Source organism: Poecilia latipinna, unplaced genomic scaffold, assembly GCF_001443285.1.
Source record: "Poecilia latipinna isolate Pla-1442-1.1 unplaced genomic scaffold, P_latipinna-1.0 Scaffold160, whole genome shotgun sequence".
NCBI lineage: Eukaryota > Metazoa > Chordata > Actinopteri > Cyprinodontiformes > Poeciliidae > Poecilia > Poecilia latipinna.
In genome coordinates, this window is record NW_015112776.1 from 481,054 (window position 1) to 490,181 (window position 9,128).

At 41.5% G+C, this 9,128-nt stretch overlaps 2 protein-coding genes across 3 annotated transcripts; both read right to left on the reverse strand.

The window, feature by feature from the left end:
- Nucleotides 1-2: 2 nt before the first annotated feature.
- Nucleotides 3-3,039, reverse strand: LOC106945787 (uncharacterized). The gene is made up of 4 exons (XM_015029710.1): nucleotides 2,374-3,039; nucleotides 2,184-2,301; nucleotides 2,030-2,118; nucleotides 3-952 (listed from the first exon to the last, which is right to left on the reverse strand). The coding sequence occupies exons 1-4, from the start codon at nucleotides 2,398-2,400 to the stop codon at nucleotides 209-211; spliced, it is 978 nt and encodes a 325-aa protein (XP_014885196.1). The 5' UTR covers nucleotides 2,401-3,039; the 3' UTR covers nucleotides 3-208.
- Nucleotides 3,040-3,132: 93 nt separating this feature from the next.
- Nucleotides 3,133-6,915, reverse strand: LOC106945786 (uncharacterized). 2 transcript variants are annotated; one of them, XM_015029708.1, is made up of 18 exons: nucleotides 6,762-6,915; nucleotides 6,630-6,685; nucleotides 6,470-6,559; nucleotides 6,222-6,346; nucleotides 6,004-6,141; nucleotides 5,862-5,927; nucleotides 5,627-5,797; nucleotides 5,459-5,555; nucleotides 5,187-5,392; nucleotides 4,761-5,120; nucleotides 4,567-4,684; nucleotides 4,297-4,502; nucleotides 4,106-4,223; nucleotides 3,859-4,031; nucleotides 3,715-3,782; nucleotides 3,514-3,632; nucleotides 3,294-3,434; nucleotides 3,133-3,230 (listed from the first exon to the last, which is right to left on the reverse strand). In XM_015029708.1, exons 1-18 carry the CDS (start codon nucleotides 6,872-6,874, stop codon nucleotides 3,184-3,186), a joined length of 2,412 nt encoding a protein of 803 aa, XP_014885194.1. In that variant the 5' UTR covers nucleotides 6,875-6,915; the 3' UTR covers nucleotides 3,133-3,183. The 2 variants fall into 2 exon arrangements, with proteins under 2 accessions (XP_014885194.1, XP_014885195.1); XM_015029709.1 differs by having other exon boundaries at nucleotides 3,294-3,424; nucleotides 3,510-3,632.
- Nucleotides 6,916-9,128: the final 2,213 nt, after the last annotated feature.

Consider the following 9,128-nt stretch of genomic DNA (forward strand, 5'->3'; position numbering starts at 1 on the left):
TGTTTGTAAAGGAAACATTTTTATTGAACACAACATATTAATGGCACAGTACAAACGTGAACATATATTTAAGATATTTTACAACTAGGTAAAAAAAAGGAATGACAAATTGAAGTCTTGGGGTTTTTTCAGAGGATAAATTGCCCAGTTTGTGGCCTCCGTAACCAAATCAGACTCATTCCAAAAACGATCTTTTGGTTTAACACGATCACTGCATGGCATCGAAAGTCGTTACCTCCCTGAGGCTGAGCAGAACCTGCACGGCGTCCCCTTCCAGATCTGTCAGCATCCGCTCCTCTGACCTGCCCTCCACCTTCTCTTGTCCCAGTTTGCTCTCAAAACCTGTTGGACATGCGGTCATGTCCTCCTGAGACCCGCCGTTCTCCTTGACACAGCTTCCTTTTTGTGAACTGTAACAAGTTACTGACGGTGGGAAAGTCTGGCACTCTAGTTCTGTCTGAGAGGCTTGGGACTGCAGATGATCAGGAGGCGTCGCTGTGTTTCCTGTTAAATCCTCCACTTGCTGAAAGCTGCTCAATAGAGTGTTAGCAGCTTCATACTCTGCGTCTGACCATTTCCGTCGCTCCTCTAACTCATCAATGCAGAAAACCTTGTCTGCCCCCTCCAGTGAACCTGTGCTAAAATCTCTGGGATTTGACTTTAAAGCTCCTGGTAAGTCAGCCTGTGCGGTGGCGATTCTCTCCTTGCTCTGGGGCGCCTCCTGGTGGTGGAGTTTCAACAGGCTGGTAATCACCTGATCCTCCTGCTGAGTGAGCTGGATGACCACAAACCTTGGCTGCACCTGAGGAGGGTGGATGGTCTGGAGCCTCCAGATTGGGCTGCCCAGGTTGTTGGGGTGAGGTCCGGCCCTGAATGGGTCTGAGCGGCTTGGAGGGGCGACGCAGGCGGACATGATGGGGGCAGGAGTGTTGAGCTGGGAGCAATCAAAAACCTGATTGGAAAAGTGAAAATTATTAACAGGGTCAACAGTATGTTTTCATAAACTCACCACTGACACTTCCTTTCAAGAGATGGGTCAAGTTTAATGTGGCAAGCCATTTTTAAAGTTTGAAATGTTTAATTGTTTTGTTTATGCAAAAGATCAACCATTACTCATATCTTTTTAAGTATGTCCCTTTCAATCTTTTTTAGGACCTTGAGTTTTTAAACAAAATATTTCTGTTTGTCTACTGGCAATTATAACCTACAGCTACTGAAATCCTAAAATTGAGTATTACAGGAGGCAAAAAAATTTTTTTTTTTTTTTTTTTTTAAATAGAGATGTCAGACAACTACATATTATATCCATGTTCTGTAAAGTATACGCACTTAGCAATTGGTCTGGGCTCCTTCTGCATTAATTACTGCATCAGTGGCATCAGCTCGGTTGATGAAAGCCCAGGATGCTTTGATAGCAGCCTTTAGATTATCTGCATCGTCTGTTCTAGTGTCTTTTTTTTTTTAAAGATTCTCTGCAGTTAAAGCAGTATCGGTACCTTTGGCAATGTGGGGTGGTACCAAGTTATGCTTTTAAATTAAATCAGTTCATAAAGCTTGACAGCAGACAGAAGTCCTCTGAAATGTCCTCAGATGATGGTTCAGACTTTGGACTCTAAAGGTGGGGGGACTAAAAAAAAAAAGTTAACTAAAACCAGCATAAGACATGTCTCCTTAAATCACCATTGACTGTAGGAGTTTCACACTGGACCTAAAGCAACTTTGATTCTTGCAGAAGAGACTTCAGACTTGGACATCTGAACATTTCTATCACAGCTGTCCGTCACTGTTGCATGTGCATATCATTTCAACCACACATTTTGCTTTCAATGTCCGATAAATACGCTTGGATACAGCAGTCTGAACAGCCAGCTTCCTTAGCAGTGACCTTTTCTGACTTTCTCTAAGGTTTCATTAACTGATGGAAGCTGTCCTGTCGGCAGTCTTCCCCATGTTTGTGTAGGCTACGACATTTCTGCACTTAAACTCCGTCTTTTTAAACTTTGAGATCTTTAATTGTGGACCGACTCACCATTTTCCTACTCAGACTATTATAGATCCTCCTCCCGCAGGGCAGAGTGGGGTCTGTGTAGAAGACCTCCACAGGACTCATTGGGTAACCTGAAGAGAAACTAGCTGTCACTTATTGTTCAACGCAGACATTTACATAAACAGAAGTGACTAACCTGGGTGAGCGTCTCCATGAAAGGTGTGATGAAAACGTGTGGGCATGTAAAGAGGCAGGAAGGAGGGGTGCTGCAGAGTCCTGTTGGAGATGGGTGGCAGGACGGTCTGCCTGGCTCTCTGTTTCAGGACGAACGGCGAATGAAATTAATAGACCCCGGCTGAAGCATTAAAGTCTGAGGGGGAACTCACCAATAAACGTGCTTCGCTGTAGCTCATGGTCGTCTAATTCAAAGAAACGCAAACGGACTCGTGGTTTTAGAACCATCAAAAGTAAACAAGCTCGCTTGTTGCGTTTCCACTGGCGACACCTGCTGGTCAAGTGACGAGACTACGTTCGATGAAAAAGCGCGGTAAAGTTAGGTTTAAAGTAGGGCTCTCCAAATCATCGAGAGTGTCTGCCCTACATCATGGTTTAGATGTAGCTGCGCCAACACAGCTGAACCAGATTGAATCACCTCTTCAGCAGGCCATTAAGTTAGACAAAGGCCTGGTAACAAGCCAGTCATTTGATTCAGGTGTGTTTGAGCATGATAGCAGTTTGTGTCGAGTTTGAGGCTCCCATTTTCAAATTACAAAAAGAGTCAAGCAATTAGCAAAATGTTACATTGGTAATCTGGCTACTGTGCTTTATTGATCTGCTCATATACTAAGTGGACAGGAAATTAGCCAGTGGGCTGTTCCAATTTCAATGTAGTGCATATCAATATTCAGAAAAAAAAAAGTTTTCTGCAACAATGCCTGTACTTTACAAAAGTATTAGTCATCCTGAAGAGTGCCACTTGGCACCTGTTCTACACTGATCCAGAGTAAAGAATGAAGTGCAAGTTGTAGTTTTCAGAAAATGTGCTTCCCGGGCCAGTTTTGCCAAGTGTCAAACTTTATGAGAAGGACACCAGAATGACCCAATTTGTTATTCATTCTGCTTAAAAATAAAAACAGGCACAGCTACAACAGTACTTTAAGCTTTATTTAATGCAACAATAAAAGTTATACACTTCCTCAAGCATAGCGAAGAAGCGTCTTTACTTGCAACTTTCCCTTTGGCCCTACAAGTAGAGGAAAGAGTTAGACATGTTTAAAGTTTCAGTTGCAAGAATTTACTCACTTACCTTTACTGAACTGGCCAGGTTTGTTATGAACCCTGTAAACTTTGATGTAACGAGCAGTAGGGTAGGAAGGAGGCAGGTGCAAGCTGGGACTTCTGGTTCTTTGGGGAGCAATTGTGGTCATTTTAGCTGGAGTCATAGTAGCTGGAACAGTTAGGAGAGACATTTAGTTTAATTGACATTACTTAAAACTACACCCAAGTTCTTAAGCAAGCAAACATACCTTTTGTAGTTTCCACAAAAGGGATTATGCTGCCAACACCTTCTTTGTCAGATTCAAATTTGTGGATTGAGAAGAGTCGGTGGAGACCAACTAGAGGGTATGTGCATTGCACAGTCATTCTGTGGGGGGTGGGAGGGTTGAAACCAAAATTAAAACGGTACTAGAATGTGGTACCATGAAGTGCTGCCTTGCAGGACTTACCCTTCAACAGCAGTCTCAGAAGTGTCCAAGTAGATCTTGTTTTGATAAGTCACGTTTTCCTTTGCCAACTGAGGGGGGGGGGGGAAACACAAGTCTTAAACACTTGACACTCTACAGTTAGTTTTAATAGTGGGCAATATTTACCTTAACTGTGGAACCACAACTGTGAAGTGGAAATGAGAAGAGCACTCGTGTGCCATCTACTGCTTTGGGTACACAGAGGTTGTTCAAAAGATGAAAGCGTGTTGGCATCTCACCACTTGGGAGAACCACAGACAGATCAACCACCACAGTCATCCACCCATTAGTTGAACACACTGTTGGAAAATAACCACAAGTTAGTATTCACAAGCCTGGCAACCTCCATTACTGTGATATAGCTTTTTCTTACTAATGAACTCTGTGGCATTAAACAGGCATGTCTTGGTGGTGGAAGTCAGGATGTCAGCAGTTTCACGATCCCTCACAAGGATTGAAAATGGCCCGAGAAAGCCGTTCAGACCAATATCCTTCGAGGAAAGGAATTTCAATGTCAGACTTAGTAATTCAAACTTTCTAGATAGGCCCAGTTGCTAATATTACCTTGTATTTGTATCCATGTGTGAACAGTGGCACACTGAGCAGCAGACTTTGACTGTCATTGCTCATGGTATAGCCATGGTTGGCTGCCAGCACTGGAGTCAGTCGGTCTGAGCCAATCGTGAAATCCCACAGGTAGTCAAAAGAGCGATAGGCCAACTTGAAGTCAATCCCAGACTCCGTACAGACCACATCAAAAGATGGAGGAGCTGCCAAGCAAAACAAGTTAGCCAAATATTTAATTTAAGGGACTCACCTCAGCATATGACTTACAGACAGCCATTCGTGCCGTGACTGAGAAGGTGTGGTAGTATGGCTCGTCTCCAGGTTTGACAATCAGGGTGTAGTTCATGTCCAGTTTGTGCAACATGGCTGCATTCTCTTTGGAGAACTTAATATGAAAAAAAAAAAGTTAGAACTAAGTTTGCATTATGACACCACTAGACAGTGTTCTTAAAGAGACTTGCCTCCTGGATTACAATTGGGTCATGCAATGGCACTTTTAGTGTGTAGCTGTGGCTTTTGTTGGAATGTCTGACTTCTGTAAGAGTGTATGCGATTGAGTCACTGAAGGGTACTGCAAATTCCTGCCCATTCAGCTGAACAGAGGTCAGCTCAACGTCTCTGGGGACTTTGCCTAGATGGATTGAGAATGTGCCATCGTCTACATCAGTTTGGTCTTCAGTGAAGAGCGGAGATGTCAGGAGGGGTGTAACAAGAGTCCTGTGAAACCACAGCACGGTCTCTTCATGGCGTTCATCCACTGAAGTTTGTTTTAAGTAGAGGTTGAAGATGTAGAACTCGGAGAGGCCATCACTCACAAAGCTCTGAAATTGATTTCAGTTAGACACAAGTCAAATATGCAGGAGACTTTTATAGTCAATTGTCTTTACCTTTCTGTAGCCTCCTTCAGCATCATAAGGGATCCCAATTTGGACAGTCGAGTTATACCTTTCCATAATAAATCCCTTCTGCACCACAGCAGCCTGCTCCACAAGGTTCCCATTGAGGCCAAAACTAATCTGTGTGGTGCCAAGACTGGGATAGAGTGCTTCTGGAGTGCCCCAGATCATATAGCCACTGTCATATGACCCTTCATCTGTTTGGACAAAATAATTTTACTAAACTGTAAGGCTCTGTAAAATAAACAGCTTAGTTTACGCACCCATGGAGCAAGCAGCAATCAGGTCAACCATAACGACAACCCAGCTTTGCCGCGAAAACACAGTTGCATGGACCACCTCTACTGGAACCCCAGTCACCTATGAAGACATGCTGGTTAAACACCATGTTGGGAGTAGACAATTGCAAGTAACTGGAAAGGGCCTTCTACCTCAGTATGATAGGACTCAGGTTGACCATACGGTGTACGAAACACAATCCTGTCATGGACATGATCAAATATGTAGCCCTCCTGTCGGGCTTGAGACAGGTTCATGGGTGGCAACTGCTGATATGGATTTTGAAAAGTCACCTGCCAGACTTCAGTGGAGGGACTGTACAACTGTAAATACAGACAGTTAGAAAGTTGCCAATCCAGAAAACCAATTGTCGTCATTGATACATACAGGGCCGAGTGTACTCGAGTCGTCACTTGACCCAGATTGGCAGGGAAGTTCACTCCTTACGGATACCTTTGGCAACATGATTAGAGGGCTTAAAAACAAGGGTGAGGGCTTAAGAAGGGAGGGAGACTTGGGGAAGACATACCTCCATGTAGTTGACCTCACAGGTGACCTCTCTGGGTGACCAGGGCAGAGGGGATGAACAGGTCTTATTGAGTGCATAGTAAGCATCTACCCCTTCATAGGTAGTTATCAGGTTAAATCTGAATGAAAAGCCAGCACCCTGAAACAGAGTTGGAAACATTAGCCAGGATGCACGAGGAACCTTCTCTAAAGGTCAGGAAAGCTGCTTTTTTTCAGTACCTTCTCAGTATGACAACTGAAGTAGGATGCTCTAAGCTCTACAAGGCCCAGGAGAGAGAGAATACTGATACTGTAACCACACTGCGCTGCATAATCCTCAGTGATGGCATATGTGCCAGTTCCATCTGAGAAAAACATCAAGCAAAAACATTTCATGGGTTAAGCAGTCAGAACCATGTTCAACTTAATTTGTCTCAAACCATCAACAGGCTCAGTGCTTTGAGCTGCAGCAGAACAGGAACACTAACCCACAGCCTCAAAGCGAGGAACGTCTCCAGTGGCAGCAAGGTCAACAGCTATCATGAAGTAACGATCACGACACTCTAGTTGAAGAACGCCTGGGGAAACGCATAAGTTGCAGAGAACTTGCATCTTAAAGTGTCACTGGATAAACAAGGCTCCACTAACCTTCCACAAAGAAGTCACATCCTGCAGTGGCCCATAAGGACAGGAGTAATGCCAAACTGTGGTTACAAAACAAAAAGTGAGAAAATAGCTCAAAAATCAAAACTTGATGTGCAATCAACCACAACAACCTACCTAAACATCAACTTGAAAGCCATGGCAGTTGATGTGTTGGTGTCTGAAGCTAGCATAACAGCTAGCAAACTACTCCTACTGACCAAGTGAACCACTTGTTTTTCACCAGACATGCACCATGAAATGCTGTCCCCCGTCCAGCTTTTGATGACACCATTTGTCCACAAGGCAACTAACAATCAGCTGCCTCCCAAGGTGCAGCCTGTCAGTAATTAAGTCCTAGAAAAAACAGCTGCTGCTAATATGAATGGCAAAATTTGTCCAGTAGTAAGGACTCAATATGCCACTATTTTTTGGCATTTAATAGAGATTGTAACGCTGTTTTTGAAGCTAAAAAGGAAAACATTGGATCAATTTAGAAGCTAGGCATTTAACAATTTTTTTGTTGCCAAATTTAATTATTCCCTTCTGTTCTGACATACTGCAAATATACTGATATAAACACACATTTTAAAAATTCATAATTTCTTGCTTACATTTCCAACTTTTTCAAAGATATCGGGGTTTTTTTGTACTTTTAAACATGTATTTTGATACTAATGCTCTCATGCTTTCTGTATTATCTGACTTCATGGTTATTTCTTCATTGATTTGCACTTAATGCTGTTATGTATAAAATTATAAGGGAATGACAAAAAATGAATTAAAGCTATTTTAGCCACAAAATGAAGAATGAAGATGGAGAAACCAGTTGGTATCGGTTCTTTCAAGCAGCCACTGACACAGAACAACCAGCAGGGGGAAGCAGGACTCAGCAGGACTGTCCACTTCTTAACTCGCAGTCAGTCATTTGGTTATTTACTGATGTGTTTTGATCAGTTTTATGGTGAAGGGTCCGGTTCTATTTCAGCTTCACCTTTTTTTTTTTTTTTCACAGATTGCACCACGTCTCTGAAACACTGCAGAATTTATGTTGATAAATGAGGGTGAGCTGACCGGTCCCTGCTGCAACAAATTATCTAGCAGACCACTTCACATGTTTCACAGACGGTACAAGATTTGGACTTGAGATCTTGATCTCTTCTAGGCGCCGAAAATGTTCCATAGGGGAATTCCCCTGGAATATTCCAGGGGAATTGTTACTTTCATTTTTCCTCCTACATTGATTTGGTTATCTGCAGGTAGGAGGAGCTTATTAGGTTCTTTATTAGTTGCTGTGGAAAAAGGAGAAACTTTCAGATGAATAGGAAGAACCAACCTGCAAAGGTGAGTATATTTACACCCGAATGATTTTCTTCTCTGCATCACTGTATGATTGTGTTCAATATTGCTTGTGGGTATACAAATAATGATACACAGCTAATAGGGTTTTTCATTAAATAAAAAGAAAATCTTATGATTCAGAGGTGTTTGGGTTTAATCTGTTTGTATTTTGATTATTTCCTTGTTTACCTAGCTTAGATTTATCCTTATCAGTACATCCCTTTTTGTTTAGTTTTATTCTGATTATTTGAGCATTTGATCTTTGATTACTGGTGGCTCAAAATTTAACTTGTACTTGTTACAAGATCAAATCTGGGCTTTAGAGGTTAATCCTAGAATATAAAAAATTATGAGGATTCATGAAAGAAGATGATCTACTAAAATTAGGTGTCAAACACATGACTGATTTACTGAACATTTTATAATTGTTAAGAGAAGATGCACACACAAAAAAGAAAAGAGTCATAAAGCAGCAAAAATATTTGAACTCCACAACAGCATTAAGTTTCCAACTTTAAACTAGAATTAAACTTGAATAAAACAAACAAACAAACAAAAAAACAACAACACTCGACATAAGACTTTCTTGCAAGTCTTCTGGATATTTCATTCAAAAATTAACTGTGTATTAATATAAAAACAAACCGAATTTCAAAATTGGTGCTACTTCAAAATTATTCTGTTGTCTTTTGAGAGATGATTTCCAGTCATAAACAAAGAAGTTGATTACATAGTTCTATATCCTACTTTGAATAATTAGGGGCCTAATTGATATTCTGACTATTTTCAAGTTCAAAACCAACAACAACAAAAAAAATATATATATTATGCAAATATGAGCTGGCAGTCTCACCAACCCAAACATTCAAAGTATTTAAAATAGAGGTTGCCAACACTTTCCCACAACATATGAAAGTAGAAAAATGCATCAAGATGTTTTTTTTTTTATCAGTCCCAAAATCAGTCTTGTGATACTTGTTTCCTGTATGCATGGTGCAAATGTACAGAACTGGGTTTGTGCTTTTGTCTAACCAGTATGATATCTGTCAACATATTCATACCAGACTTATCTAAAGGGATTTTCTGAGGTCGGGATGTGGTGTTCTTATTCTGTATCTGATTTTCTGTGGTTCAATCTGGTTCTTTTAGACACCAAGTCTCCGG

Coding starts and splice junctions, on each gene's coding strand:
- LOC106945787 (XM_015029710.1), bottom strand. CDS start 2,400: ATGAGCTACAGCGAAGCACGTTTATTG. Junction 2,302..2,373: donor ACAGCGAAGCACGTTTATTG/GTGAGTTCCCCC, acceptor GTCCTGAAACAG/AGAGCCAGGCAGACCGTCCT. Junction 2,119..2,183: donor TCATGGAGACGCTCACCCAG/GTTAGTCACTTC, acceptor GTTTCTCTTCAG/GTTACCCAATGAGTCCTGTG.
- LOC106945786 (XM_015029708.1), bottom strand. CDS start 6,874: ATGTCTGGTGAAAAACAAGTGGTTCACTTGGTCAGTAGGAGTAGTTTG. Junction 5,393..5,458: donor GATTGCTGCTTGCTCCATGG/GTGCGTAAACTA, acceptor TTGTCCAAACAG/ATGAAGGGTCATATGACAGT. Junction 3,633..3,714: donor TCTGAGACTGCTGTTGAAGG/GTAAGTCCTGCA, acceptor CACCCCCCACAG/AATGACTGTGCAATGCACAT.